General features: G+C 45.5%; 1 protein-coding gene across 1 annotated transcript in view; it reads left to right on the forward strand.

Moving 5' to 3' along the window:
* The window catches only part of PTPN23 (protein tyrosine phosphatase non-receptor type 23), a 599,643-nt gene that overhangs the window by 47,302 nt on the left and 526,476 nt on the right, over positions 1 to 25,865 (forward strand). The window contains exons 3-4 of the mRNA XM_086941008.1: positions 5,726 to 5,853; positions 6,633 to 6,709. Of these exons, the coding sequence (XP_086797134.1) occupies positions 5,726 to 5,853; positions 6,633 to 6,709 (205 nt within the window). The remainder of the gene's footprint in view (positions 1 to 5,725; positions 5,854 to 6,632; positions 6,710 to 25,865) is intronic.

Below are 25,865 nucleotides of genomic sequence, written 5' to 3' on the forward strand. Positions count from 1 at the left end.
TGTTTTTATTAGAAACAAAGCAGCAGTAAGGACATTACATTGACAGCTCTTAGGTGTGTAATCGAATACAATATCATGTTCCCATAATCAGTACGGCAAAGGTACAGGACAGAACATTTCAATAATGACAGAATAAACTGTTGGTGGGCCGCTTACACGCTCTTGGGTCAGGAAACTTCAGTTATACACATATACCTCTAGGGATCTTCCGCTTGCACTAATAACTCATCAGCATCTCCTCCTAGTCTCAGGAGTCTTTCCCTTCTCAGTTCTACCGTCGGTGAAACACATATCTCCCCCTATATGATTTCCAGCGCCCCCATTTGTGGTCCCATTTGCGTGGGCACCCCATCCTTTATTTACTGGTTTTTTTTCAGCAACCATGGCATGGTCCATATCTTTAGCCCAATCCCTTCGCAGCGGTATGGTATCTACACCCCATTTCTGAGCAATATTGCGTTTTGCTATACTGCATGCCATCGTGACCCATGACTGTGCGGCTCATGTGAGGTCCGTTGCTTCCCATATATTAAGGAGACACAGTGTAGGGGTTGGGAGGATAGTCTTATCACAGGTCTAGTCAACTGTCTGGTGATATCAGTCCAGTATTGTTGTATGTGCGGGCAGTGCCATATGATATGAAAGAACATTCCTGTTTGATTACAGTGCAGGAGGCAGCGATCGTTAGCTCATCTGCCTAGTTTGTGGAGCAGTGTGGCGTCAAAGTAGACTGTGGAGAATTTTTAGCTGCACCAGGCGAAGCCGCATCGGGATGGCCACATCCCGGGGCGAAGACAGTGCTTCTAGCCAGTCCTCATCGGGTAGCTCCCCCAGCTCCGTCTCCCAGGACACCCTCAGTCTCAACATTGGATCGGCGCGGTTATTAATCAGCTTCTTGTATGTGAGAGATATGGCCTTGCGGAGCATAGGGTCCAGCAAGGGCCTGTCTTCCTGGGGAGAATAGTCTGGGAGGGGAGTATCTTTAGGCAGTGCAGAATCAATGGCGTGGCTGATCTGAAGATAGTGAAACCTCTCTGTCTGTGCTAACTGGTACTTAGTTTGGAGATCGGAGAACAATGCCTTCTTTCCCCTAACCCACAAATCGCCCACCATGGAGATCCCTATCATATCCCACTTATCAAAACCAGCACAGGTGCTAAGTCGTCCTAGAATGTCCGGTTCCCATAGGGGATAGCTTTTTATTGGCGGCCCTGCCATCCCATACGCATCTGCGCTCCATACCACATCTCTACAGTACGTGCCATAGGACCAGTCCAACGCAATTTCTTGTGGTTCGTGTACATTGCTCTGTTGTAGCCCCTTTTCCCCAGTAGCCAGTCGTCTGTGCGAAAGCTGGAGTTGTCATGGCGCCCAAATGCCCACTGGTTGATGGCAGTCATTTGTGAGGCCTGATAGTAGAGGCGCATATCCGGCAGGCCTATCTCTCCATCGTACCATCCCATAGTAAGCTTGGCCATGGCAATGCGAGGAGGTATGTTGTCCCACAATAAATCCCGCACTGTTGCTTCAATCTGCGAAAAGTAGGAATCCGGTACCTGAATTGGCGTGTTCTGTAACGCGTACAGAAACCGTGGTAGAGCAAGCATTTTAAATAAGGATGCACACCCTAGCAAGGTAAGGGAGAGCGTTTTCCAATGTGTGACGTCTGAACAAAACCTCTGCAACGGTTCGAGCAGGTTTCTTTCAAAGAAAAGAGCGGGGTTGGTGGTGAGGAAATTTCCCAAATAAAGGAAACCGAGTGAGGCCACCGGAATGTCGTATCCTCTGGGACTCTGGGGTGGCTCTCCCCAGAGGGGATACATCTGGGATTTAGGCCAGTTAATCTGGTACCCGGAGTGCACCCCTAATATGTGAAAAATGTGAAGCACACAGTGCAAGGAGCGCGATGGCGAAGTTAGATAGAGCAAAATATCATCTGCGTAGAGTGATATGCGATCTTCGTGGTCGTTCGTCCACCTATTGCCTCTAATACCCGAGCCACCCCTTATCCAAACCGCCAGTGGCTCTAGGACCAGGGCAAACAGGAGTGGCGACAACGGGTAGTCTTGCCTTGTGCCCTGACAGAGAGGAAACAGAGCGGACCAGTGATTGTTCACCGAAACATGGGCCAAGGGCTGGGTGTAGAGCTATTTAACCCATCCCATGAATTTGGGACCGAACCCGAAGTGGCCAAGTGTTTTGCGAACAAGTATTCCCACGCTATCGTATTAAAAACCATTTTGGTGTCGAGTGCCAATAAAATCCCTTCCTCTTCCAGCGTGTGTACCCGGCCCAGTGCACCATACACATGACGTAGATTGCGCGCAGTATTCCGTCCTGGCATAAAGCCCGACTGGTCTGGATCGATCAAGTCTGTAAGATAGGGGAGTAGGCGATTCGCCAAGAGCTTGGACAAGATCTTGGCCTCTGCTGTAATCAATGAAATGGGCCTATATGAGGCACATTCATCTATCGGCTTACCATGTTTGTGGATGACTACGATGGTAGCCTCGCGGATAACATTTGGGAGGAGGGCATTATCGTAACTTTCATTATATAAGTTTAGTAAATGTGGTGCTAGTTTGGAGGCCATAGGTTTGAATAATTCGATCGGGAGGCCATTCAGGCCCACCGCCTTACCCTCCAGAAAATCCTGAATTGCCTTCCGAATTTCCACTTCTAATGCCTCTGCATCTTGCTCCTAGAGGCCAGTCACTCTAATAGTGGCCAGGAGTTCCGCCACTAGTGGAGCCTGAGAATCATGTGGGCAATCATATACTGTCTTATAGTGGCTCACAAAGGCCTCCGCTATGCCCTGAGGGTCCGTAATGAGAATATTTTCAGATCCCGTAGTAGCACGCACCCACCGCGCCAATTGCTCCGTACGTTCCAGCCACGCCAGTAGCTTGCCCGTGCGTTCCCCCTGTTCATATATGCGATGTTGGGTGGCCAGAGCACGTCTATTGGCGTACTCTAGGAGCAGTTGTTTGTATTCCTGCCGTTTAATGTCACATCGGTGCTGGGTGTTAGGGTCTGGAGCTCTAGAAATATCAGCGTCTAGGCGGAGGATCTCGGCCTCCAATTCTAAAACTCGTCGGCGACACTCCGCTCTGTGGCCGGCCATTAGTGAGAGTGCGCGCCCTTTGATTACTGCACTGTAGGCTCCCCAAAGTGTGATGGTCGACTGGACCAAGCCAATATTTTCTTGAAAATAGTACTCAGTATCTTTGCGCAAGGCGTCTTTAATATGCAGGACTTTTAGCGCCCAAGGCTGGATCCGTATCGGGTTAGGTTGCAGTGGGCATTGTACGCCAAGTGTCGCCAGCACTGGAGAGTGATCTGACACCCCAGTGCCAAATATCCAGGGTAGTAATTTTTTTTAAAGCTGCCTCCTCTGTGACAAATGTGAAATTGTAGCTACCTCTGTAGAACTGCTTGTCGGATACCTGTGCAAGTTCAATGTCCTACTGGTCAGCTGGGAATTGCAGGGCAAAGGCCTCTTGAAGTTTTTTGTGCCTCTGTAACGGCACAGGAAGTCAGCCAACATACTCTTGGAGTACACTTATTTGTCCTAGGTACAGTTCTTCAGAGCTCCTCACAGATCACTAGTCTAGTGCTCTTCTGTAGGCCCAGAAAGTGTTCACTAGAGGGTCCCTGGGGGTGCCAAATGTATGCCTGGCACCAGCTAGTCAGTAATAGTGAATTCTGTGCACTTCCCAACCAATGGGGTAAAAACTTCCAGGCAAACTTACCTTCTATTTTAGTACTTTGTTAGCCTTACTGCAATCAAACCCAAAATGACGTGCCAGGGCATTTTTAAGATGTCAAAAGTGTTCTGTCACACTAAATCGCTGTGTTTTTGGGGAGTGCATTGTGGTATTCCCCAGTGTCCCCCACAGATAACGCTAAAATCTAGTTAGATGCAGGCCCTGCACACAACAACAAGGCGGGAGTCCGAAGTCTGCCAGGACAAAGGCGGGGCCCTATAACACCCAGACAGGGCTTACCCAACATTTGTCCTGGCATCCTGTTTGCTTCCTTTCAAGTGTGCCAAAGTGTTACATGTGGCTCAAACGGTCAATCAGTCAGGATTTGACACTATGTGTCAAAAGGATGTCCCTCGGCACCCACCCTGCATATACTGCTAAGCTCAGAGGAGTCTTCTTTGCCCATTCATATTGTGTAGCTCTTGGGAGGAAATTCACAACTCTGTCTCAACTCATTCAGACCATGTATTAGACTGGGTAGTTGCTGAAGGTCTAATGCAAATTAGCCCGGAGTAGCTTCAGGGAGAGTAAATGGCAATTTCTAAAAGTCACATTTCCCAGATATTCAATAAAAATCCGACTTTACCATTAGATAGGATGTTTCTTAAATGTAAAAATACATCTTTGAATGGAGTCTGTAGCAGTTACAGGCCAATAGTTCCAGATTAAAATATAGAATCTATACTTTGACTTTTCCTATGTGCCAGTTATAGCCTCACCATTGATAATGATGTTTTGGGCCTAATCACTTGGAGAATAGGTAATTTCTAAAGTCACACATGCCTCACCCTTAAATGTTATGCCCCTTCCTTGTGGGCAGCAAGGTGCACTAAGGGCGACCTTTAATATTTAAAATCAAGTTTTCTAACCGGTCAAAACAAAATGCAGCAGAGTTGATGCTTCTGTTGTCTGGCTACACAGGTTACGCCTGAAGCAATGTTATACTGTTACTGTAGGTAGTGAATAGCACAATAGGTACTGCAGTCCACAAGTGACATTTAACTTTTCATGCTCTAGGTATAATTCTGAAGCATATATTATGGACTTTTTAGGAAAAGTAAATGTGGCAGTCAAGTTTTAAGTCAATTTTGACATGTTTTAGGGGTCAGAGCACATATACTGCACACCGCAGTTCAAGACTGTCGACAAGATCCCCCCACTCTAAAAAAGCTGGGGACTGCTACCCAAAAAGGAGTCTCAGTGCTACACTTGCTCTATCTGGCACCCACAATACACAGAGATCTAACTCTCCTCTAGGGAGAAACACTTTACGATGCTGTGTGCAACACATTGTCGACCACTGGTGAAGATACATAATGCAAAGCACCCATAGTATCCATTTCCACATCCTGCTTTCATACCTCGTTACAACTGAAATAACGCCATACTTCTTTTTGATATAAGAGAGCAGCACAGTGGAAACTAACTCTTCTTTTCAGATTCCAGCTACAAGCTCATTGTTTTCAGGAATTCGTTGCCCAGAAAGAAGACATCTATTTTTGGCAAAGTTATGAATTCTAGTTAGAAGAATACACAATTCGTTCCTGACAATATAGTTGCAAGGGTATATGTTGGGCTCACTATGTTCCCTGTTAACCTAAACTTAGTTTTGAGAGCTCACAATTTCAATTAAGCATGTGCACTCCCTTCTCTAATATTTGCTACTAAAACTCAAAATTTCGGAATTATTTAAAATGTTCATAGCATCACCTTGTCAATCTCCGAGGAATTGCCTGTCTTTAGTGTTTCTAGATTTCCAGATTCAGCCGAAAGCATTGTCTTTGCTGCATACAGTATGAATTTGATTAAATTAGGTTCCTCCATGCACACCCAGCCACTCCTTTCCCAAGTCTTATGGCATGCATTTAGAAATGCTTTACACACACCATTTTCTTACATAGGGCAGCTTGATTGACAAGCTAATGTTTAGTGTTTCTGTTTGCCATATTTCTCTCCAGAGTGCTGTCAGTGTTCCTCGAGATTTTGAAGGATGCAGCATCCTTAGGAAGTACTTTGGTCAGCTCCACTACTTGCAGAGCCGTGTACCAATGGGAGCAGAGCATGAGGCCGCAGTGCCCATCACATGGTAAGAAACTTTTTGCTTCATTTTGGGAAGGAGAGGTGCAGAATACAAAATGAAACAGTTGTGACAATTCTAAATATGAGTTTGAAGACTATAGTTGTTGGTTGAGATGGAACGAAGGAGAGGGTATACGTTGCCCAGTGTATTTGTACTTTTCTTGGGGCGGTGACTACAGTGATGTTTATGTAGCTCCCAATCCCTAAATGATGCTGATCCCCTTCTGATTCAAGGTAGGGCATGAGCTTAATATCTCAAGACTCATTCCTTGAAGAGTAGCGGCCCCAAAAAACTCATGTAAATCTTTGTAAGTCACCCACGCTTTAAAAAAAAATCACTGGCAAATTCCTGCAGAAAATTGTTGCTGATATTTACATAACCGCTTGCTCAGTCTTAAAACTTGGCAACTTATCATTTGTACCATTGGATGTTTGAGAGGGACAGGTCTTGTATGAGAGAATAAACCGTACATACCATAAACAAATTATTTCCATACAATGAATATTTAAGGGCATTGTACATGCCTTCATAATCCATTTTTAGCTGAACCGTAAGACAGTAATAGTGAACTATGCCCTAAATTGATCCCACTTAGCCTAACTCCTTAAAATTAGATGACGTTGTTGCAGACGAGATTGTGCTTGTAAGACTTTCAGTTTACATTAGTGTCCGTAAGGTTGGGCATTTCAAACTTACCTCGTGTGTAATGGCTAAGAAGGTGCAAATGTTACAATTTTATGTTATGCTTTAGTAATTGGGTATTAATGACAGATTTGTAATTGCAGGACAGAAATATTTTCTGGAAAGTCTGTCACCCATGAAGACATCAAATACGAACAAGCATGCATTCTGTACAATCTTGGTAAGACCCAGCAAACCAACAAGTTAATTTCATGGCTTTCTCTTTGATCCTGTGTAATATCTCACTACCAAGGCTTCAGGTTCTTTCTATAATTGTATATGTTTTTGTCGTTCTCCATTATGCAAGACCCAGGTTTCATAGCATCACCTTATAAACCTAAAAGATTAGTCTCCAGTAATTCTGGGTGGACGCTGAGAGACTAAGCCTGATAATTGCTAAGAGAAAGTGTTAAAGCAGCAGAATGACAAAAGGGAAGAATTAAGTTTGAAAACTATCAACGTACAATGATCAATTAACCTTTATCTCTTTTCTTCATTATTTACAGTCTATTTATTTTTCCATTTTAATATAGTGTCCAATATTTACTGTAGCCTTTTTAATGGAGCAGTGGTCTTAACCTGCGGTCCGAGGACCCCTGGGGGTTCATGAGGCCTACTCAGGGGGTTCGATAATTATTAAAATTAAGAAATCAAATTAATTAAAATATATAAAATAATTAAGCAGCGTTGCAAATTTGAAATCCTTTTCTATATTTGATTGTGAAATATTTTAATATTTGAGCACTTGTTTCATGTATACCTGTTTTGTTTTTGTATTTTTATATTTTGTTTTGAGGTTCACATACAAAAAACTGCTTATGCCTGGGATCCCCAGTTTCCAATAATAACTCAGTGGGGGTCCCTGTATTCCAGAGGGGGTCCACACAAGTCAAAAAGTTAATAACCTCTGCACTAGAAAAACATGAGCTTCTAGTTCTACAGTTGACATATTAACTCCAATTATTGTCCAATTTGCCGCTGACCTTCACTACCCAGCTGCAGATTGTACTTACCACTAAGGAAAAGTGGTAAGGAAAGTGGAGAACCAGCTGTCAAACAGCACATGTTCAGTGGTTGTTACTTAGAGGTCTATCTGTTCCAATTTAAGTAATGGACAGTCGTGAATATTAGTAGCACTGGTGGGGGTGGGGGACTGCCTATACCACGTGAGCTAAACCACGCATGCGGTTTCCCAACAAGCACAACCACGCTTGTCTTAACCACGCATATGCCTGGTTAAGGCATATGCACGGTCTAGAAGCTGGGGCCCAGGAACAGGCAGGATTGGGAGAGGACGCAGTGATGTAAGTGGGGCTGGGGCAGGGTTTTTGCGGGGGGAGAGTTTTTAAGGGCTGGAGATAGTTTTTAGGGCTGTAGGGTCAGGGTTGTTTGTAGGGCTCGGGGAGATTGGGACGTTTTTAAGGCTCAGGGGGGTCTGAGTATTTTTTAGAACTGGGGGGTTTGGGTAGTTTTAAGGTCTCAGGGAGGCAAGATAGTTTTTAAGGCTCGGGGAAGTCTGGGTAGTTTTCAAGGGCTCAGGTTGGCGGGGTCGGGAAAGTTTTAGGGCTAATGGGGTCAGATAGTTCTTAGGGCTCGGGCAAGGTAGTTTTTAGGGCTCTGGCTGGTTAATATTTAGGTCTCAGGGAGGCAAGATTAGTTTTTAAGGCTCGGGGAAGTCTGGGTAGTTTTCAAGGGCTCGGGTTGGCGGGGTCGGGAAAGTTTTAGGGCTAATGGGGTCAGATAGTTCTTAGGGCTCGGGCAAGGGACAAGGTAGTTTTTAAGGCTCTGGCTGGTTAATTTTTAGGTCTCAGGGAGGCAAGATAGTTTTTAAGGCTCGGGGCATTCTGGGTAGTTTTGAAGGTCTCAGGTTGGTGGGGTCGGAAAAGTTTTTAGGGGGTATGGGGTCGGATAGTTTTTAGGGCTCTGGCTAGTGAATTTTTAGGGCTCGGGGAGGTGGGGTCGTTTTTAGGGCTGGGGGGGCAAGGTGATATTTAGTGCTCAGGGGTGCTCGGGTAGTTTTCAGGGTCCAGGGGGCAGGGCTCAGTTGTGAACTTTACCACACATATCTCTTTACCAGTCATTCCTTTACCACAAAATTGCCTTGTAAAGGAATGCATTGTTAGACGCATTTGTGGTTAGGGCAGCATTGTAGGGGCATGCATACTTTATCCATGCGTATCTCTATCATATAACCACATTCAGGTATGCAGTAGCACCTAATGCAGTTTTCCTTGCTGAATGAAAGAGATTGACCTTGTCAGGCATTTCCATTATGGCTGAAAATCTTATTTTTTACACTTCCTTTAACTTCAAGTTTTCAAAGGGTGTAGCCTTCTTCAACATCATTGTATTCGCTTGTTTAGTTTATAGTGTATTAGTATTCTATCATTCATTTTATTGTTCTGTGTATGTTTATAAGCTTTTTGTGGAAGATATTTAGATTGCTTTAGAGTGAACTAATGTAGTCATTGCACTGCTAAGTGCAATTACGAGAAAGCACAGAAGTCTCAGTAGACACTGAGCAATTGTATTAATTCTTACAAAATCCCCTCATATTAATTTTCTTCATTTTAAATATGATCTAACTGGAGTAAATAAAGCATTATATTATTGGTGATCAGTAGAAGGCACCAACACTGGCTCCCAAAAAGAGAGAACCTCACAACCATATAAGTGGTATTCCAATATCTAATGCAGTGCTAAGTACAGTTTACTTTGCACAGATAGCTTAATGGGTTCCAAGGGCATTGGCTTTTGTGGTTGTAGGAGAAGAGCAACCCAAAAGAGCCAATCGAATGTGAAGTCTTTTTCCCAGGAATATATAGACTCCACCAAATAAATGCCATTCTCTGCGGTCCTCCCAACAAGTACAAAAATCTGGAGTCGTACAAAGAACAGAGTCTAGAAATTAGGGTTTCTTGTATCTTGTAAAACAGCACTACGCTGTTGTATAGGAAACAGGTGTGATGCAGTGGCCAGGGTGCCTTACTCCGGAACCCGGGGGCTCACGGTTTGATCGCCGGCACCGGCGGTAGATCAGCCCAGCACCATGTGACTCTGGGCAATAGCTCGCTTAATCTTACCGACGGCCCCCAGCGCCTAGACACCCTCAGGTAATTGTTTGTGCTTTACAAATACTGGACATTTTACAAATATATAAATAAATATAAACTTTGCTCTAGCTTTGTTGTTAATTTGAGAGTCCAGTAAATCTCATGTAGCTTCTGCCTGGGGGAAACTACATGTTCGAGGCATGAGTGCTGTGGATAGACATGTGCATAAGTCCCCCATGTAGTATTGGACTTGTATGATTACAAGTTCTTTTCCTCCGAAGAAGTTGTTCAAGTTCCAAGATTGTGTACCTTCTCTCTTTGGTGATAGTGCGCATGGGCGTCTCCTCCATCTTTAGATTTTTTTTTTTCCACCAATGGGTTCGGAGGTAATCTCTCGAACTCTAGTTCGAGATACTCTCCAGTTTCCTTCCGTTCGCTGAACAGGAGTTCAAATTGATGGTATTGTCTTGACCGCGTTACTATACTTGTGTTGCGAGCAAATACCTATTTGCACGTCAGTGTCTTCAACTTCCTTCTAAGGCTAACGGCCAAGCCCGGTCGAGCCTCTTCAACTTCGAGGGATACGAGTTGCAACCTCGAAGTATCCTCATTCGAATAGCATTCTATTTGCAACTTATGCCTCTTGTCCGATCATCGAGAGGAAAACTGTGAGGCCTGCCGACCTTTCCGGTCCAAGAAAACACTGAGATTGACATGCCCGAAGCCAAGAAATGGTACGTAGACAGGTAGAAAACTCACCGGAGATCTTTGGTCGACAAGAGGAAACTTGAGTAGCTCAAGAGGTATCCTTGTCCATCCATGATTCTGACTCTAGTTCCGACATAGAACAGGATTCAGCCAGTCTCGATTTAGCTCAAAAACATTGAACTGTGAGTACAACAGACTCTATCCCAAAACAAAAAAATGTGTTCCATCTGAAGAAACTGCTTCTTATCCGCCTCTGCAAAAAACCATGATGCTACATAAAGATTCAGCTGCCCCACCCTCTGGCTCCTTACTGACATTTCGGCCTACAGCAGAGGCCTCCGCTTCCTCCAAGTCTGATTGGACAATTTACTGAACATCCACCTCTGTTCGATAGACAAGGGTCACAGTGGTTTACTTCCGACCACGTCAGCACCGAACTAAAAACATTCTTCAGCTCTAAAATGCTGCTCTTTCGGACTGAAAACTCCTCCTGAACCAATCCTCCATTTTATCCAGGAACGGCTCAATCTGAAACGGTAAACACTGGAAATTCAACTCGGAACTAAAAAGATAATTCTTCAACCAATAAAGCGTCAATCTAGAAGACAATTCGCTTTCAAAGAGGCTATAGACATTCCTCTACAAACTCCTAGAAAGAAGATAAAAGGACATTTATGCTAACCCTTTGCATATTCCCATACGCACCTCACCAAACCCACCACCACCAGCCACTCCACCACCTGATTCACTAAACCTTTTGAGTTTGGCACATGTCTCATCATTCACCTATAATTGAAGAGGATGATATAACAGAGGAGACACATCCTGGGGATGCTTGGGATGTGTTTGACCTAGAGCTAAAAGGGGATACAGACCCAGACATTTAGCCCACATTTCCATCACCACCAGATGATGCCTCTACCTTCCAGGATCTAATAGCCAGAGCTGCAGCTTTTTGTATTACTTCTTTACAAAAGACCCAGTGGAAGATGACTTCAGTTTTGAATCATTATCCACTGCTCAAAGGTGTTCACAATATTAACCTGTCCTTAAAGGTATTTTACATCTTGTAGACAACATTTTTAAAGACCCTATTAAGACACAAATTATTACACCAAGTGGACAAAAAGTACAAGGCTTTCCATATCACCCTGTGTGCATCCGGGGACAATTAACACCAGCCTCACTAGTAGTGGCTAATGTTTGCAAAAGAGCGAACTCCAAAACAACTTTGGACGCTCCTCCCCCAGAAAAAGAATCAAAACTTATTGATGTCTCTTGGCAGATAGTGGCAGCACAATCTGCTAATCAATGGAGTATGGACAACAGTCAGGCTCTTTTAGCTGGAACGACAGGGCCCATTGGGAGGAGGTGGAGCAGCTCCTCCAATACCTTCCAGAAAAATATAAAAGAGGGGTATTGAAATTGTTAGTGAGGGAGAACTCATCACTACCAATTCAATTAAATCCGCTCTAGACTCTGCGGACACTACAGAAGAGGTATAAGCACCAGTGCCCTTTTACGTAGACATGCTTGGCTGCTTGTCCCAGGTTTCAAAACTGAAGTGCAACAAACAATTCTCAATCTCTTCTTTGGCTAAGACTACCTCTTTGGTCCTCAGGTGGACACAGAGCTTGAGAAAATGTAAAAGAACGCTGAGGTTGCCAAATCAATCGGGCCTTACAAACTTCCACATATCGGTTGTCCTTTTGTCGGCCCAATTACAACCAGGGTGCTAGATCTACCTCCGCTGACACCTCCGGTACGGCCTATAAAAATGAAGCTTAATCCTCCACTACTAAAACCTTTTATAGAGGATCTTGCAGGGGAAATAACTTTAAAGGTCGCGGAAATAATAATCAAACCACAAATGCAAACACCAAGCAATGACTTTCTTACCACTTCCCCAACCATTTAATACCTGTCGGGAGACGTCTTCAAAACATTTTTCCTGGCATCGACTAACATTACTTCAGATCAGTGGCTGTCGTACATCATCCAACATGGTTATTGTCTGGAGCTTATCACAACTCCTAAATATTCCACCTCCTGAGCACAAACTATCTGTTTTGCATCAATCTATACTACAACAAGAGATATCTGCTCTATTACTCAAAGGAGCTATAGAACCAGTCCAGAGATAATATCATGGAACAGGATGTATACTCACTATACATTCTTATTCCCCAAAAAGATGTCTCACTACAACCCATTCTGGATCTCAGACTACTTGTTAGACTTGCCATCTTTTGGTGTGTTTCCCCTTTCTCAGTCCTGCCAAGTATCCAGCATCACGCGATAGACTAACGCATTTAGGTGTGGTGCTCCACATCATCGCAGTGAAATGCATTGTCGAACAACTTAGGAAAGCAGCAGTCGGGCGCCATGGCTCCCCAGGACAGTCACCGGCAGCATTCAGTGGTGCACAGCCAAGAGTGAGGAGCGACATAGAGCATGATTTCAGGGGTTATTCCCAGCCAGGTGCAAGAGGGGTTCTGGGTGGGGGATCGTAGCAGGCATATTTAATTTTGGTGCTTCCGTGGTGTTAGATGAAGAGGAGCCCTACAGTGCAACCAGGGCAAGTTTACGAGTCTAGCCAGGGGTTAGTGCAAGGTGACAAGGCAGGTTCACAAAGAGCCCCTCAAACTGTGCGAGTCCTAGGCAGCTGCAGGTAGGACAGCTAGGAGGGTGGTATCCAATGTGCAGAAGTAAGCAGTTTGAGGATACAAGCATGTTCTTTAGCAAAGCAGCAGACACCACTGCGGGTTCGGGCATAGGAGCTCCCTCGGAGTGCTCTAATGATGTCATTCTGACCAGTAGAGCGGTTTAGTGGTCCATGCTAGTGGCGGTTCAACATGTTTCTGCCAAATAGCTGGAATATCTTAAAGTAAACCATTCTGTGCCATATATGTTTTCTAGACTAATCTTACAGCCTGCTGCATGACACACATCGGTACAATTACTCGTAGGTCATAGCGCGGGCAACTTACCGGACCCTGGCCAGGGTGGTCTGATGCTGAGCTTTAGAATTATTACTGCTAGTCAGTGTCTCAGAAAATTTATTTTTTAAATAATACAGCCTACATAGGTAGGCTATGTGTTCCTCAGTCAGCCTCTTCTCCGGAGGCTTGTCCTAATCCCCCTCCCAATCATGCCTCATTGTATTGAAATGTTATGTGCTTAGAATAGCCATGCAACTTACTCTCAGCCACAGGTTAATATTAGCTGGAGGCGCTGTGCTGTAATCAGTGAATTAATTATTATTAAATTGCTCAATCTGTGTTTTTGAAAAAAATTACGCTTTGCTGCCGAATTATGACCCCTAGCTATGTGTGTGTCCTTCCATTTCTGGTGCTTTCCGGCAATTTTAACATCTTCTTAGAGTTTTTTGTTGCTCTAATGGGTGTAATTTCCTAATATTTATATGTTTCCCTCGTCTTCATTGCTTGATTTTGTTCGGGAGAAAGTGTCACTCATAGTTGTTGAAATGTCACTCATAATTACACTGAAATTATAAAAATGTCGCACATGGCAATCTGAAACCTTGCCAGCTATGCTGTCTTTTTGCTTTCTGACCTCCTGGTTTAGACTCTGTTTTTTGCTGGTTTAGTGTCTCTGCGCACTTTCTTACTGCTGTTCAGTGTTAAAGTGCAAGTGCTCCTATTGTAAATTATTATGGATTGGTGTTTCCATGATTGGCATATTTGATTTCCTGGTAACCATCTAGTAAATTGTGTGCCAGGGCCTGTAATTCAGATGCTACTAATGGGCCTGCAGCACTGCTTGTGCCACCGACATGAGTAGCCCTGAAAAGGTAACTCATGCCAGCCATTGCAGAGCATGTGTGCAGTCTGGTACTGAACACACAATAGAGCTGCCATGCCGACTTGGCAAGTGCACCCACTTGGCAGGCCCTAACCTTCCATCTTTTTACACTTAAGTCAGTCCTAAGGTAGGCCCCAGGTACCCCTGTGGGCAGGGTGCAGTGTATGTGAAAGGTGGAATATGCCTCGGTGTGTGTGGCATGTCCTGATAGTGAAATGCTGCCAGTTATGTTTTTCACTATTGCAAGGCTACCTATTCCCATAAGATAGAATGGGGAGTTTACTTATAACATCTTATAAGCATAAACACCCCTGGGAAAAGGTAGGAAAATAAACTTTAGTATGCCTGAACTCAGAATGTTAAAATGCAACTTTTAGTGAGGGTGATTTTTACATTCTGTGTTTGAAAATACCACTTTTAGAAAGTAGGTATTTTCTTACTTAGCCACCCAGTGTGCCTCTGCTAGGTTGTGTATTTGCAGTCTGGCTTTGGAGTGACGGGCTGGGGATGTGCAGAGGCTCCAGAGAGTCTGGATGATTCAGGACTGGGTTGAATAGACCTGGGCTGCATTTAGAGGAGGAGGAGGAGATTTCCTTTCACCTGAATGAGCCTGGTCTGCCTTCCACAATGCTGTCTCCACCTCCTGCCAGGAAGCTGGACCAGAGAGGACAGAACTGATTTGGACTAAGCACAGACCGTCTCTGCCTGGGAGAACAAAAGGATTTTGAGTATAAATATTGTGGCCCAGACCCCAGAACTTTAGAACTCACTGGAATCAAGGAACCTGCCAAGAGGAAGAGCTGCCAGGAGGAGTACTGCCTCTTAGCTGTGTTGTTGCTTTGTTGGGTTGGACTGAAGTTGTTACTTCTATCTTGGGCATGAAAGGACTGGACTGAACTTTCTTAACTTGTGCTGAGTATCTCCAAGGGTTTGAAATAGAGCTTGCCTCCTGTTCTAAAGTCTTGGGGACTGCAAAGACTTCACCAGCCTCTGGGAACCACTTCTGGAACGGCTGTTTCAGTTGCCACAGATAAGGGAATAGCAACCGACTCCATCGCTAGCTCCGTGTACTGACGGCACCGCAGAAGGCACCGTCCGCATCTTGCACCGCAACCTTGGTCTCAACGATGACAACAACCGATGCCACCGAGCTGCTGCTTGCACCGTGAACTGTGGGCACCGCACTCTGCACCATTCAATTTGCCCTCCTGGTTTCACCGACGCCGTAGCTGCTGCTGTCCTCGAAACACTCGACTGCATCGTGGCTGGGGGCACCGCTCGTAAGTTTCATGATGCACCGCCTCGGCCCACACAGCAGTCTGGGCTGACCAATGTTAGCGCCTGAAAACCGACAATGTCGCTTGCACCACAACCTGCTAGCACCTCATCGAGCACCTGCCTCACCTTGCACCGTAAGCCTTGGTCTCACCGACGCTGTGTGGACGATCGTCACCGAGCCACTGCCCGCACGGCATTGAGAGGGCACTGCACCCTGCACCGCTTCCATTTTGCAATGCAACCGTGATGATTGCCACGACCAGCTCACACCAACATGCCAGCCGCAACGAGAAAGGTACTGTTACCGAGTCTGTCCATGCTTTCGCTGGCCCGTACCGATGCGGTTGGCTGGAACTGTTAGACTGTGGTTTCCAGCATCGCGGTAGCCCCGGTCGAAGCTATTGACTCGTACGAACTGTGTTTTTGAGGTATTTCTGCAATTTTAAGGATATCTTGCAAATTATATATTTCTAGAGTACTGTATGTTGGATTTTTATCATTTTGCTTATATAAAAATGTTGGATTTGTTTCTAAACTGGTGTGGTGTCCTTTTGTAGTGTTTTTACTGTGTTACTGTTGGTTATGTGCAAATGTTTTACACACTGCTTAGGTGATAGGCCTGTCTGCTCATGCCAAGCTACCAAGGAGCAGGGGTTATTTTAGGAGTATAACTCCCTTACCCTGACTAGGAAGAAGGGTCGCTACTTGAACAAAGGGTCAAACCCTTGCCAACTAGAGACCCCCATTTCTAACACCACTCAATCATTATATTCTATCAGAACATTTCCACATGATCACTCTCCTGGAGGGGATTCCACTACTACAAAAAGGCAACTTCATTGCAGCTCTAGACCTGAAAGATGCCCATTTCCACATACCTATACACCCATCATACAGAAAATGCCTATGGTTTCTCTTCCAAGGAAAACCTTATCAATTCAAAGTTCTTCTCTTTGGAGTCCCCACCACACCAAGGGTATTCACGACTAACAGTAGTTGCAGCACATCTGCCCAGGCAAAATATACATGTGTTTCCATGCCTGGACAATTGGTTGATAAAAGCAAACTGCTTCCAACAATGCAAACAGCATACACAACATAGTAACCCTATTAGATTAACTAGGGTTACCGATCAATCTGCAAAAATCCCTCCTTCAACGATCTCCAATACAGCCATATTTAGGAACTATTCTCAACACTCATGTGGGACAAGCATACCCAAATACAGACCGAATACAAAACATTGTATCACCAATCCAACACCTTCAACCTCACACTCACAAGTAAAAGTCATTAGTCATAAGACTTTTAACCATGAAGGCATCCTGTATATCAATAGTTCCACATGCCCGATTACATATGAGACTGCTGCAAGAATGCCTCTCACATCAATGGACACAGTCAGGGTCAACTACAAGTTATAGTGTTGGTTAGCAGCCACACACATCGCTCTCTGCAGTGGTGAAATACACAAAATCTATCCAAAGGGTGGCCATTTCTAGACCCAGTTCCCCAAGTCATTCTTTCAGTGGATGCTTTCTTGACAGGCTTGGGAGCTCCCCTTTAGGATCTAACAATTCAGGGTGTATGGTACTCCTAACACAGGTGTCTACATATCAATTTACCTAGAGCTTCAAGCTGTTCACCTAGCATTGAAAGCATTCCAACCACACGTACTGCACAAAGTTGTCCTAATAAGAACAGACAATATGACAACAATGTACTATTTACAAAAATAGGTGGGGTACACACTCTGCAGCTATACCGCTTAGCCCAAACCATTTGGCACTTAGCAATACATCACAACATTCAAATTCTTGCAGAACATGTTAGTAGGATGCAGCAACAAGTACACGAATCGGGGCTTCAACCCAAAGATCTCCTAATTTACTTTGCAAACTGGGGTTCCCACAAATAGACCTGATCAGGAAACTCTGGCAGACCTCCCTTTCTCTAGTTCTAGAGTTCTGGTCTCATCAACTGGGGTTCACCACAGTACTAGAACTCTCTTTAGTCCCACACAAGAAGCTTCCCTTCCACCCAGACCTTTTCACACAAAACCAAGGCCCAATAAGACACTCCAGTCTCAAGGAAATGAACCTTGCAATGCAATTTTGCTCCTGAAGTCATGGAATTTAAATACTTACATTTATTTCAACGGTGTATGGATATTCTTAAACACGCGTGTAAACCTACAACGAGACAATGCTATGCTGCGAAATAGAAAAGATTTGTTCTATACAGTCAGCAGTAAATGGTTAACGTTCACAAGTACAACCCATCCTTTTGTATTTGTTGCATCTCAAAAATTCTGTTCTAGCATATACCTCAATACGCTTACACCTAGCAGGCATTGCTGCGTACTTACAAAATAGACAGAACTTGTCGTTATTCAGCATACCTGTAATTAAGGCGTTTATGAATTTTTGGAAGGACTTAACATGGTAATTCCACCGAGGGTTCCACCTGCACCATCATGGAATCTTAATATTGTACTAACAAGACTTAAGGGACCTCCATTTGAACCACTATAGTCCTGCCAAATGCTATATTTGTCATGAAGAGCTACATTTCTAGTAGCTGTCAGTTTACTTAGGCGTATTAGTGAGATCCGGGCACTGATTCAGAATAACCATTCTTCCAACTACACAGAGATAAATTAGTCCTTTGGACAAATCCAAAGTTTTTTTCCTAAAGTAGTGTCTCCTTTTCACATTAATCAATCGAGTTACCTGTTTTCTTTCCACAACCAGAGTCTGCTGCAGAAAGAGTCTTACATACACTGGATGTCAAATGAGCTTTAATGTATTACAGTGACAGATCCAAGACTTTTAGGAAAACTAAGCAATTATTTATTGTTTTTCATCCCTTCACGCTGGAAATCCTATCTCAAAGAGTAGAATTTCAAGATGGATAGTAAAATGTATCCAACCTTGTTATGCTAAAGCTAAAATACTTTTACCTGTAACCCCTAAAGCTCACTCTAATTGTAATATAGGGGCTTCTATGGCATGAATAGGCAATATTCCCCTCCTGACATTTGCAAAGCAGCAACATGGTCCACACCACACACCTTTACAAAACATTATTGTGTGGATATACTTGTTCATCAACAGGCCAATGTTGGCTCAGAAGTACTAAGAACTCTTTTTTCAAACAACTGCTACCTACACCCGATAACCAAGGCTTTGGGAGAGGGTCTACTTTACAGTCAATGCACAGCATATGTATCTACATCACATATGCCTTGAGTGGATTATGTCACTTACCCTGTAAGCGTCTGTTCTTGGCTTGTAGTGCTGTAGATTCACATTTGCCCTCCATCCACCCTTGACACCTGTGTGGATTGCAGTTTATATACACTCATTCACAGTAATTGCATGGACATCACATCACTAATACTATAACTCCATTCTCACCCACCGGTGGCAAAACAATCTAAAGGTGGAGTAGATGCCCATGTGCACTATCACCAAAGGGAAGAGTCACACAATTGCGTGACTCAAAAAACTTATTTTAAGAAAAAAACTTGCAATCATTCGAGCCCAACACTAGATGGTGGACTTATGCACAACATGTGAATCTACTGCACTACATGCCAAGAACAGATGCTTACAGGGTAAGTAACATAATCCTTTCTCCTCATGCTTGATCCTCAGACTTTCTGGAAACCTTTGAGAGGCCGTTTAGCCTTTAGCAATCTAGCCCCTGTGATATGGGTAAAAGACCACTCCATGTTGCTGAGACCCGTTTGGGCACCTCATTTCATACCCGGCATCTTCTCTGACTCCAGAGCAGTCACACAGCAGTTGGTGTGATTCACCTCCTGCTTATTTTGCACCAGTCCGCCCTACACTGTTTCCAGGGTGCCTGGGACCAATTTAATTTTATATTAAGTCATCTAGGTGGACCTCTAATTGTCTTTTAGGTAAGACATCTTTTGATCTTATTCCTGTGTTAGCTTTTGGTTGACAGTTTCTACCTCTACAGATTCCTTATCTTGGTCTTGCTTGACTTCAAATGTATTTGTTAGTACATAGAAGACCAATTCGTCCTACACCTCTCTTTGCCTTGGTTTCTTTAGATATGTTCTTAAATGTCCAAATGGACTTCTGGGTTTACAGAGAGGAATTCACCTTAATGTGTTACACAAACTCCAGTGTAATCTCAGCTTCCTTATTTGCTGTGGGCCGACTTCACCATTTATTACCTCTCTGCCATCCCTCGGTAGCGGACAAAGTCTCACTTACGAAACAAAGGAATTCTCCTACACCACAAAGGCCAATATTGTCTCTCAGTACGGAGGTGATGTTTTATTTTCTGGCAGTGCTTGGTGGGGAACATGCTGCTTATTAAATAAAACCGAGGGTGATATTAGAACTGGTGTGTGAGTGTAGGAAGCATTTAAGTGGCTGGCATTGCATGGTGTGTGTGTGAAACTTTTTGCTTTAAAGTGTTCTTTGTTAGGAGAGCCTCTTCTGTAAATATATGGGAATGTCCTGTGTGAAGGTAGTGTTTTATTTGTTGGGAGGTGCAGATATACTCTATGGAGTGTGATTTTATTTGATGTCTGGGAACCTAAGCTGTAGGCTCACAAAGTTAGGTAATTCGGCAATACTTCACACTTTCCGTCTTAATAACTAGTGATGATCACAGAAGGCCTCAACCACCTACTGATTTACTATCCCATGATTCAAAACCAAGCCATTCTGGTCAAATTGCAAACAGATTTCTACAACAAATGTTTTCCTTACTGAACTAATTTAGTAAAAGAAAAGCTGCTTTCTTATGATGCTACCTTCATTTATGGTCTTTAAATACTGCCCACTTATGTAGAGATCGTGAAAACATATCTGTAAATGTGTTAACTTATATATGTTAAGTGTATCCTTCGTTACTGTTTGCTCCTTAATGTTGACGTGAAAAATTAATGCCCACTGGAGAAAGCCTTTAGGCAGGGCGACTAAAATGTTGGCACTAAAATGTTAGCTGTTTTTTCGCAGTACTTATCACATTTGTATTTGATTAAAAAAATTGAATACTATCTTTTGTCTTTGGGTAGTCCATAGGTTTTACTACTTAGACTCATAATTGGGGCTATTTGATGTAAAACATACAGATTTTTTTTTTTTTTTTAAACCTTTATTTATCAAATGCACGATACACAGCGTCTGCCTACAACCCTATCGGGCCGGCCGCTATGACAAATATTAAAAGAATAAAGAAAAACAATACGCAATAGAGGCGGCCACTGAGCGTCCGTTATGATGTGTTGCACAATACAATAATCAAAGGATAGCGAAGGTTTAATTTTATAATTTTGTCGAAGTAAAAACAACAAAAAACAAACACATGGCATTATACCGGCAAGGTTCACAGGAGGGGGGGAAAGGGAAGGAGTATACATACACAGGAGCGAGTCTGACGTGGGGGGGGTGATCATGGAGGGAGTATAGGATATGAGGAATATAGGAAATAAAAAGGGAACGTTAATCATGGGGAGGAGGGGATAGTATTGTCATAATCAAGTGGAGGGGAACAGATATCACCACGGTACGCGTTCCATTGCGCCCAAACCCTGGACCACTTTTTAGGACGACCCCGTGCCTCGTACACTTTCTTCTCTCGAAACATGCACCAGTCCATGTTGTCTTTCCAGGCACTGAGCCTTGGTGGTCTGGTGGAGCCCCAGAGCTGAGCTATGTCCCTCTTGGCAACCATGTTGCCCAGAGTAACCCAGAATGTCTGGGCAGCCGTACAATCCGTAGGCTCCCACACATTGAGTAGGCAGCGCCGTGCCTCAGGAAGGAGGGGGACTCCAGTAACACGTCCCATCACATCATGCACCCTGGACCAGAAGGCCGAGACAACCGGGCATTCCCACAAGACATGAAGAAAGGTACCATCCATACCACAACCACGTCTACACAGTCCATCCGTCGCAAGCCCCATTCGCACCAGACGCATACCGGTCACATACACACGGTGGAGGATCTTTAGTTGGACAAAACGAAGCCGGGCCGGAATAGCCACCTCCTTAGGGGAAGAAACAGCCGACTGCCAATCCTCGTCGTCTAATTCGAGCCCATCTGCCGTCCAGGAGGCACGAAGCTTCCCCAGCAGGTCAGCCCTGTTGTTAATAAGTTTCTTATATATTAATGAGATCGTGCTGTCAGGGACGTGGCCATCGAGGATACGATCCTCCAGTGGGGATGACTGGGGAATATCAGTCCCAGGGGGAAAGGCTGAGGACAAGGCATGCCGAACCTGCATATACCGAAAATACTCCTTATCATCAAGCTGATATTCCAGTTTTAGGGCTTCGAAGGACTTCACAGTGCCCCTGGTCCAAAGATCCTCTACCTTACTAATCCCAATCATATCCCACCTGTCAAGCCCTTTCGTCTGCCAAAGGTTGCCCAGTCGATCAGAGTCATACAGGGGAGTCATACACGTCAATTTGCCACTCCAGCCCGTAGTCACAGTCGCATCCTTCCAGGCACGCACCGCACACTTCGTAGGACCAGTAAGGAGACTGATTGGTGACTTCGAGTACAAAGCCCTATTGAAGTTGCCACCGGGCAGTAGAAATTTGTCCAGGGCAAAAGCAGGAGCGGGTTCCGAGGAATATGTTACGTGGTTAATTGCGCTTAAGTGCGAGGCCCAGTAATATAGTTTAATATCTGGTAAAGCGATACCGCCGTCGTACCAGGGGAGTGAGAGTTTAGACAATGCGATACGGGCACGTCCGTCCCAAATCAATTGCCGCTGTAGTCTTTCGATCTCCCGGAAATAGCGAGCGGGGACCGGGTCAAAGAAATTCTGCAACGCATAGAGAAATCTAGGGAGCGACATCATTTTGAAAAGTGCCGCTCGCCCCAGCAGGGACAAGGGCAATTCACGCCACCGCCTCACATCCTGCTTAAGGCGACGGAGGGGAGCATAAAGATTCCGATCATATCGCACCGCGGAAACCGTGGAGACATAGATCCCCAAATATTTGAAACCATCGTCTGCCACCTGAATCGGAAACCTACGGGGCAGCGGCGGCAACTCCCCCGCTATGACATAGACACAAGACTTGGTCCAATTGATAACCAATCCGGAGTTCTTACCAAAGGATGTGAGAACGTCAAAGAGCACGTTCAAGGACTTTTGGGGGGAAGTGAAATAAAGGAGGATGTCGTCGGCGTAGAGTGAGACGCGATCTTCCAGATCCGGCGCCCACCAGATCCCTTTAATCGAGGGTTCCCACCGGAGCCATGCCGCAAGGGGCTCAAGCGCCAGCGCAAAGAGAAGTGGGGAAAGCGGACACCCCTGACGGGTGCCGCGTCCCAATGGAAATGGGTCAGAACTTCTGCCATTCACCACAACTTGAGCCAGTGGTTGCTCATACAGGAGCCTCACCCACGCGATGAAGTTAGGGCCAAAGCCAAATTTGGAAAGGGCCGACCACAGATAAGGCCATTCAATGGTGTCGAAAGCCATTGTGGCGTCCAGGGAGGCCACCACCGCTGGCTCAGCGAGAGTTGCAGCTCTCGCGAGAACACCATGGAGTCTACGCAGATTAAGGGCCGTGTTCCGATGGGGTATGAAGCCGGATTGGTCCGGATGAATCAGGTCACAGATCACCATCAGCAACCGATTGACCAGGACCTTGGCAAGGATTTTGGGTTCCGCGTACAGCAAGGAAATGGGGCAGTAGGAGGTACAGCGATCACAAGGCTTGCCATCCTTATAAATGACCACTATGGTGGCCAAGCGCTGTTCAAGCGGAAGGACTCCAGCCTCAAATGCGTCCAGAAACATGGCCCGCAGATGGGCGGCCATCTTGTCTGGACGAAGTTTGTAGAGCTCGATAGGTAAACCATTAGGCCCCATCGCCTTACCCGAGCGCAAGGATCTGATGGCGAGGGCAATCTCGTCCACCGTAAAGGGAGCCTCCAGAGCCAGTCCCTCCTCCTCCGAAACACAAGGAAGAGCAATATCACGCAACAGTAAACAAGAATCGGCCACATCTCGATCACTCACTGGGGTATAAACCTTTCGAAAATGGTCCACGAAACAGTCAACAATCTCAACCGGGGTCAGACACACATTCACCAGACTCACGGGTAATGACGGGCACCACACGATTCATTCTTTCAGCCTTATCCAACCACGCAAGGAGTTTGCTAGCCTTGTCACCCACATCATACAAACGGCCCAGCTGATTTGCACGCATCAACTTAGCAGCATCAGTCACACAAGCTCTGTAATCCGCCTGCTTCAATTCCAGAGTGTGTAGAAGCGCAGGCGTGTCATCCCCACCCAGCTCACTTTCAAGTGCAGTAATGTCGGTCTCAAGGGCCAGCACGGACTCCCTCCTAGTTTTCTGTTCAGCTGCAATAAGAGACAATGCGGATCCCCGTATGACCGTTTTAAAGGCCTCCCAGAGAACCGTAGGGGAGGTTACCGAACCCACATTCTCATCGAAATAACAATCAATAGCTTTCACCAAATCTGAGCGGAGCCGGGGGTTCCGAAAGTGCCAGGGCGGGACAGGGGGAAGTCTGTTACCAGGAAGACCACCCACAGAGACCTCAATCAGCAAAGGGGAATGGTCTGAAATACCCAGGGGGAGATGACGAACTTCCCGCACCAAGGATAGGGTAGAGGTCAGCATGAAAAAGTAGTCTATCTTTGAGAGGCTGCCATGTGCAGCAGAGTGGAAAGTGTACTGCGTCTGGGTGGGGTGCAGCGAACGCCAAACATCCACCAGACCAAAAGTTTCGGCCATGTCAGTGAGCCACATCTGGGACTGCGGCAGAACCCTAGGGGGCAGTCGATCACAATCACCAGACATCACAGAGTTAAAATCCCCCCCCCCATGATCAGTAGACCATCGGGGAGACCAAGAAGAGTCTTGCCAAGATCAGCATATATGGTTGCCTGCAGCCCCGGGGGAATATACACAGCCACTGTCACAATTAGCTTCCCTTCCCATCTCCCCGAGACAGCAGCATAGCGTCCCCGATCATCTAGGGTGACATCATCAATCTCCAGGGCAAAGGAGGATTTAACCATTATACCCACTCCCCGGGAGCCGGACGTGAAACCAGCGTGGGCGACCAACCGGTAGCCCCGACGGTCAAGAGCTTTACAGGCATTACCAATCAAGTGGGTTTCTTGAAGTAACACAACATCAGGGGCATGACGCCTTATAAATTGTAACACAATGCCATGTGTAATTCTGTCACCCAAACCATTGAGGTTCCAAGAAAGCACCTTCATCTCACCCCCCCCCCCCCCCCCCCCCCATCCCAAGAAGATCGACCCAACCCAACCCCCTCCCGGAACCACAGGTCAAGGATGTACGCAATCAGTAATGTACCATGGAAAAGGAAGAACAAGAAACACACAACACAACCAAGTCCCCACCAACCACCCCCCAACCAAGAACCCGTTACAACGCCCCCCCACCCTGCACCCCTGCTGACTAAATAGCCACCCCAAACTGCAGTGTGCCTGTCGCCCCATCTGATCTACACAAAGAAACCCCCGAGGAGGAAGGGAGTAACCACCCCAACCCGCCCCACCACGGGCATAATCATAAAGCATACGATATAAGTTACTCTGTAGAGTTCACAGTCCAAGGCCGGACCTCAGGGGCCCCAATTCAGTCCTGGGTCGTTGCACCGCCGTCCGCGCCTGCGGGGCCTCCGCTCTCGGTGTCCTCTTTTGGCAGCGAGTCCAACCAGTCTCTGGCACTATCTGGTTGCTCGAAGAAGTAGGCACGTTCCCTGTATTCAATCCGCAGGCGAGCAGGAAACAACATAGCATATTTCAGTCCCAAATCCCTCAAGCGACGCTTTACTCCAAGGAATCCAGAACGTTGCCTTTGCACTTGAGGAGTGAAGTCAGGATAGATCGAGAACATACAGATTTTTAATACAGTTTTTGAGCAGGTGCATACTAATTTTTGTTTCTTTTTTTAATTTTCCCCTTAAAAGAAAAGACTGTAATTTATGGAGACTCGGAGGCAGTGGCCTCTCTGAAAATGAATGTAGCACAGTCACTTTAAGTCAATAGTCTGAAGCATCATCCCTCAATGCAGAGCATTCACAAGTTAATGTAAATGTATTTGATCTTATATAGCGCACAGCTACCCGCAGTGGGTTTCCCGGCGCTTGCTTGGGGAACCCGTCCTGGTATTCCCCTGTGAGATAACCCCGGCAGGGTAACCACAAGGTGAAAGTCAGGCATCCCGCCGCGAGGGGCCGTTGTGGAGATTAAGCAAGCTATTGCCCAGAGTCACAAAGTGTGAACCCGTGAGTCGAGAAGGCACCGGAGCGAGAATTATCGAGTCAGTGGAATTTTCAGCCCAAGACCCGCTGAGGTGGGGAATTGAACCCTGGTCCAGGGCTGATCTCAGCTTCCGGGTCTGCCACCTCTAACCCCCGAGCCACACTTCTCCACTGTACCAGTGTCCTA

This window comes from Lissotriton vulgaris, chromosome 10 (genome assembly GCF_964263255.1).
Source record: "Lissotriton vulgaris chromosome 10, aLisVul1.2, whole genome shotgun sequence".
In the NCBI taxonomy this organism is placed as follows: Eukaryota; Metazoa; Chordata; class Amphibia; order Caudata; family Salamandridae; genus Lissotriton; species Lissotriton vulgaris.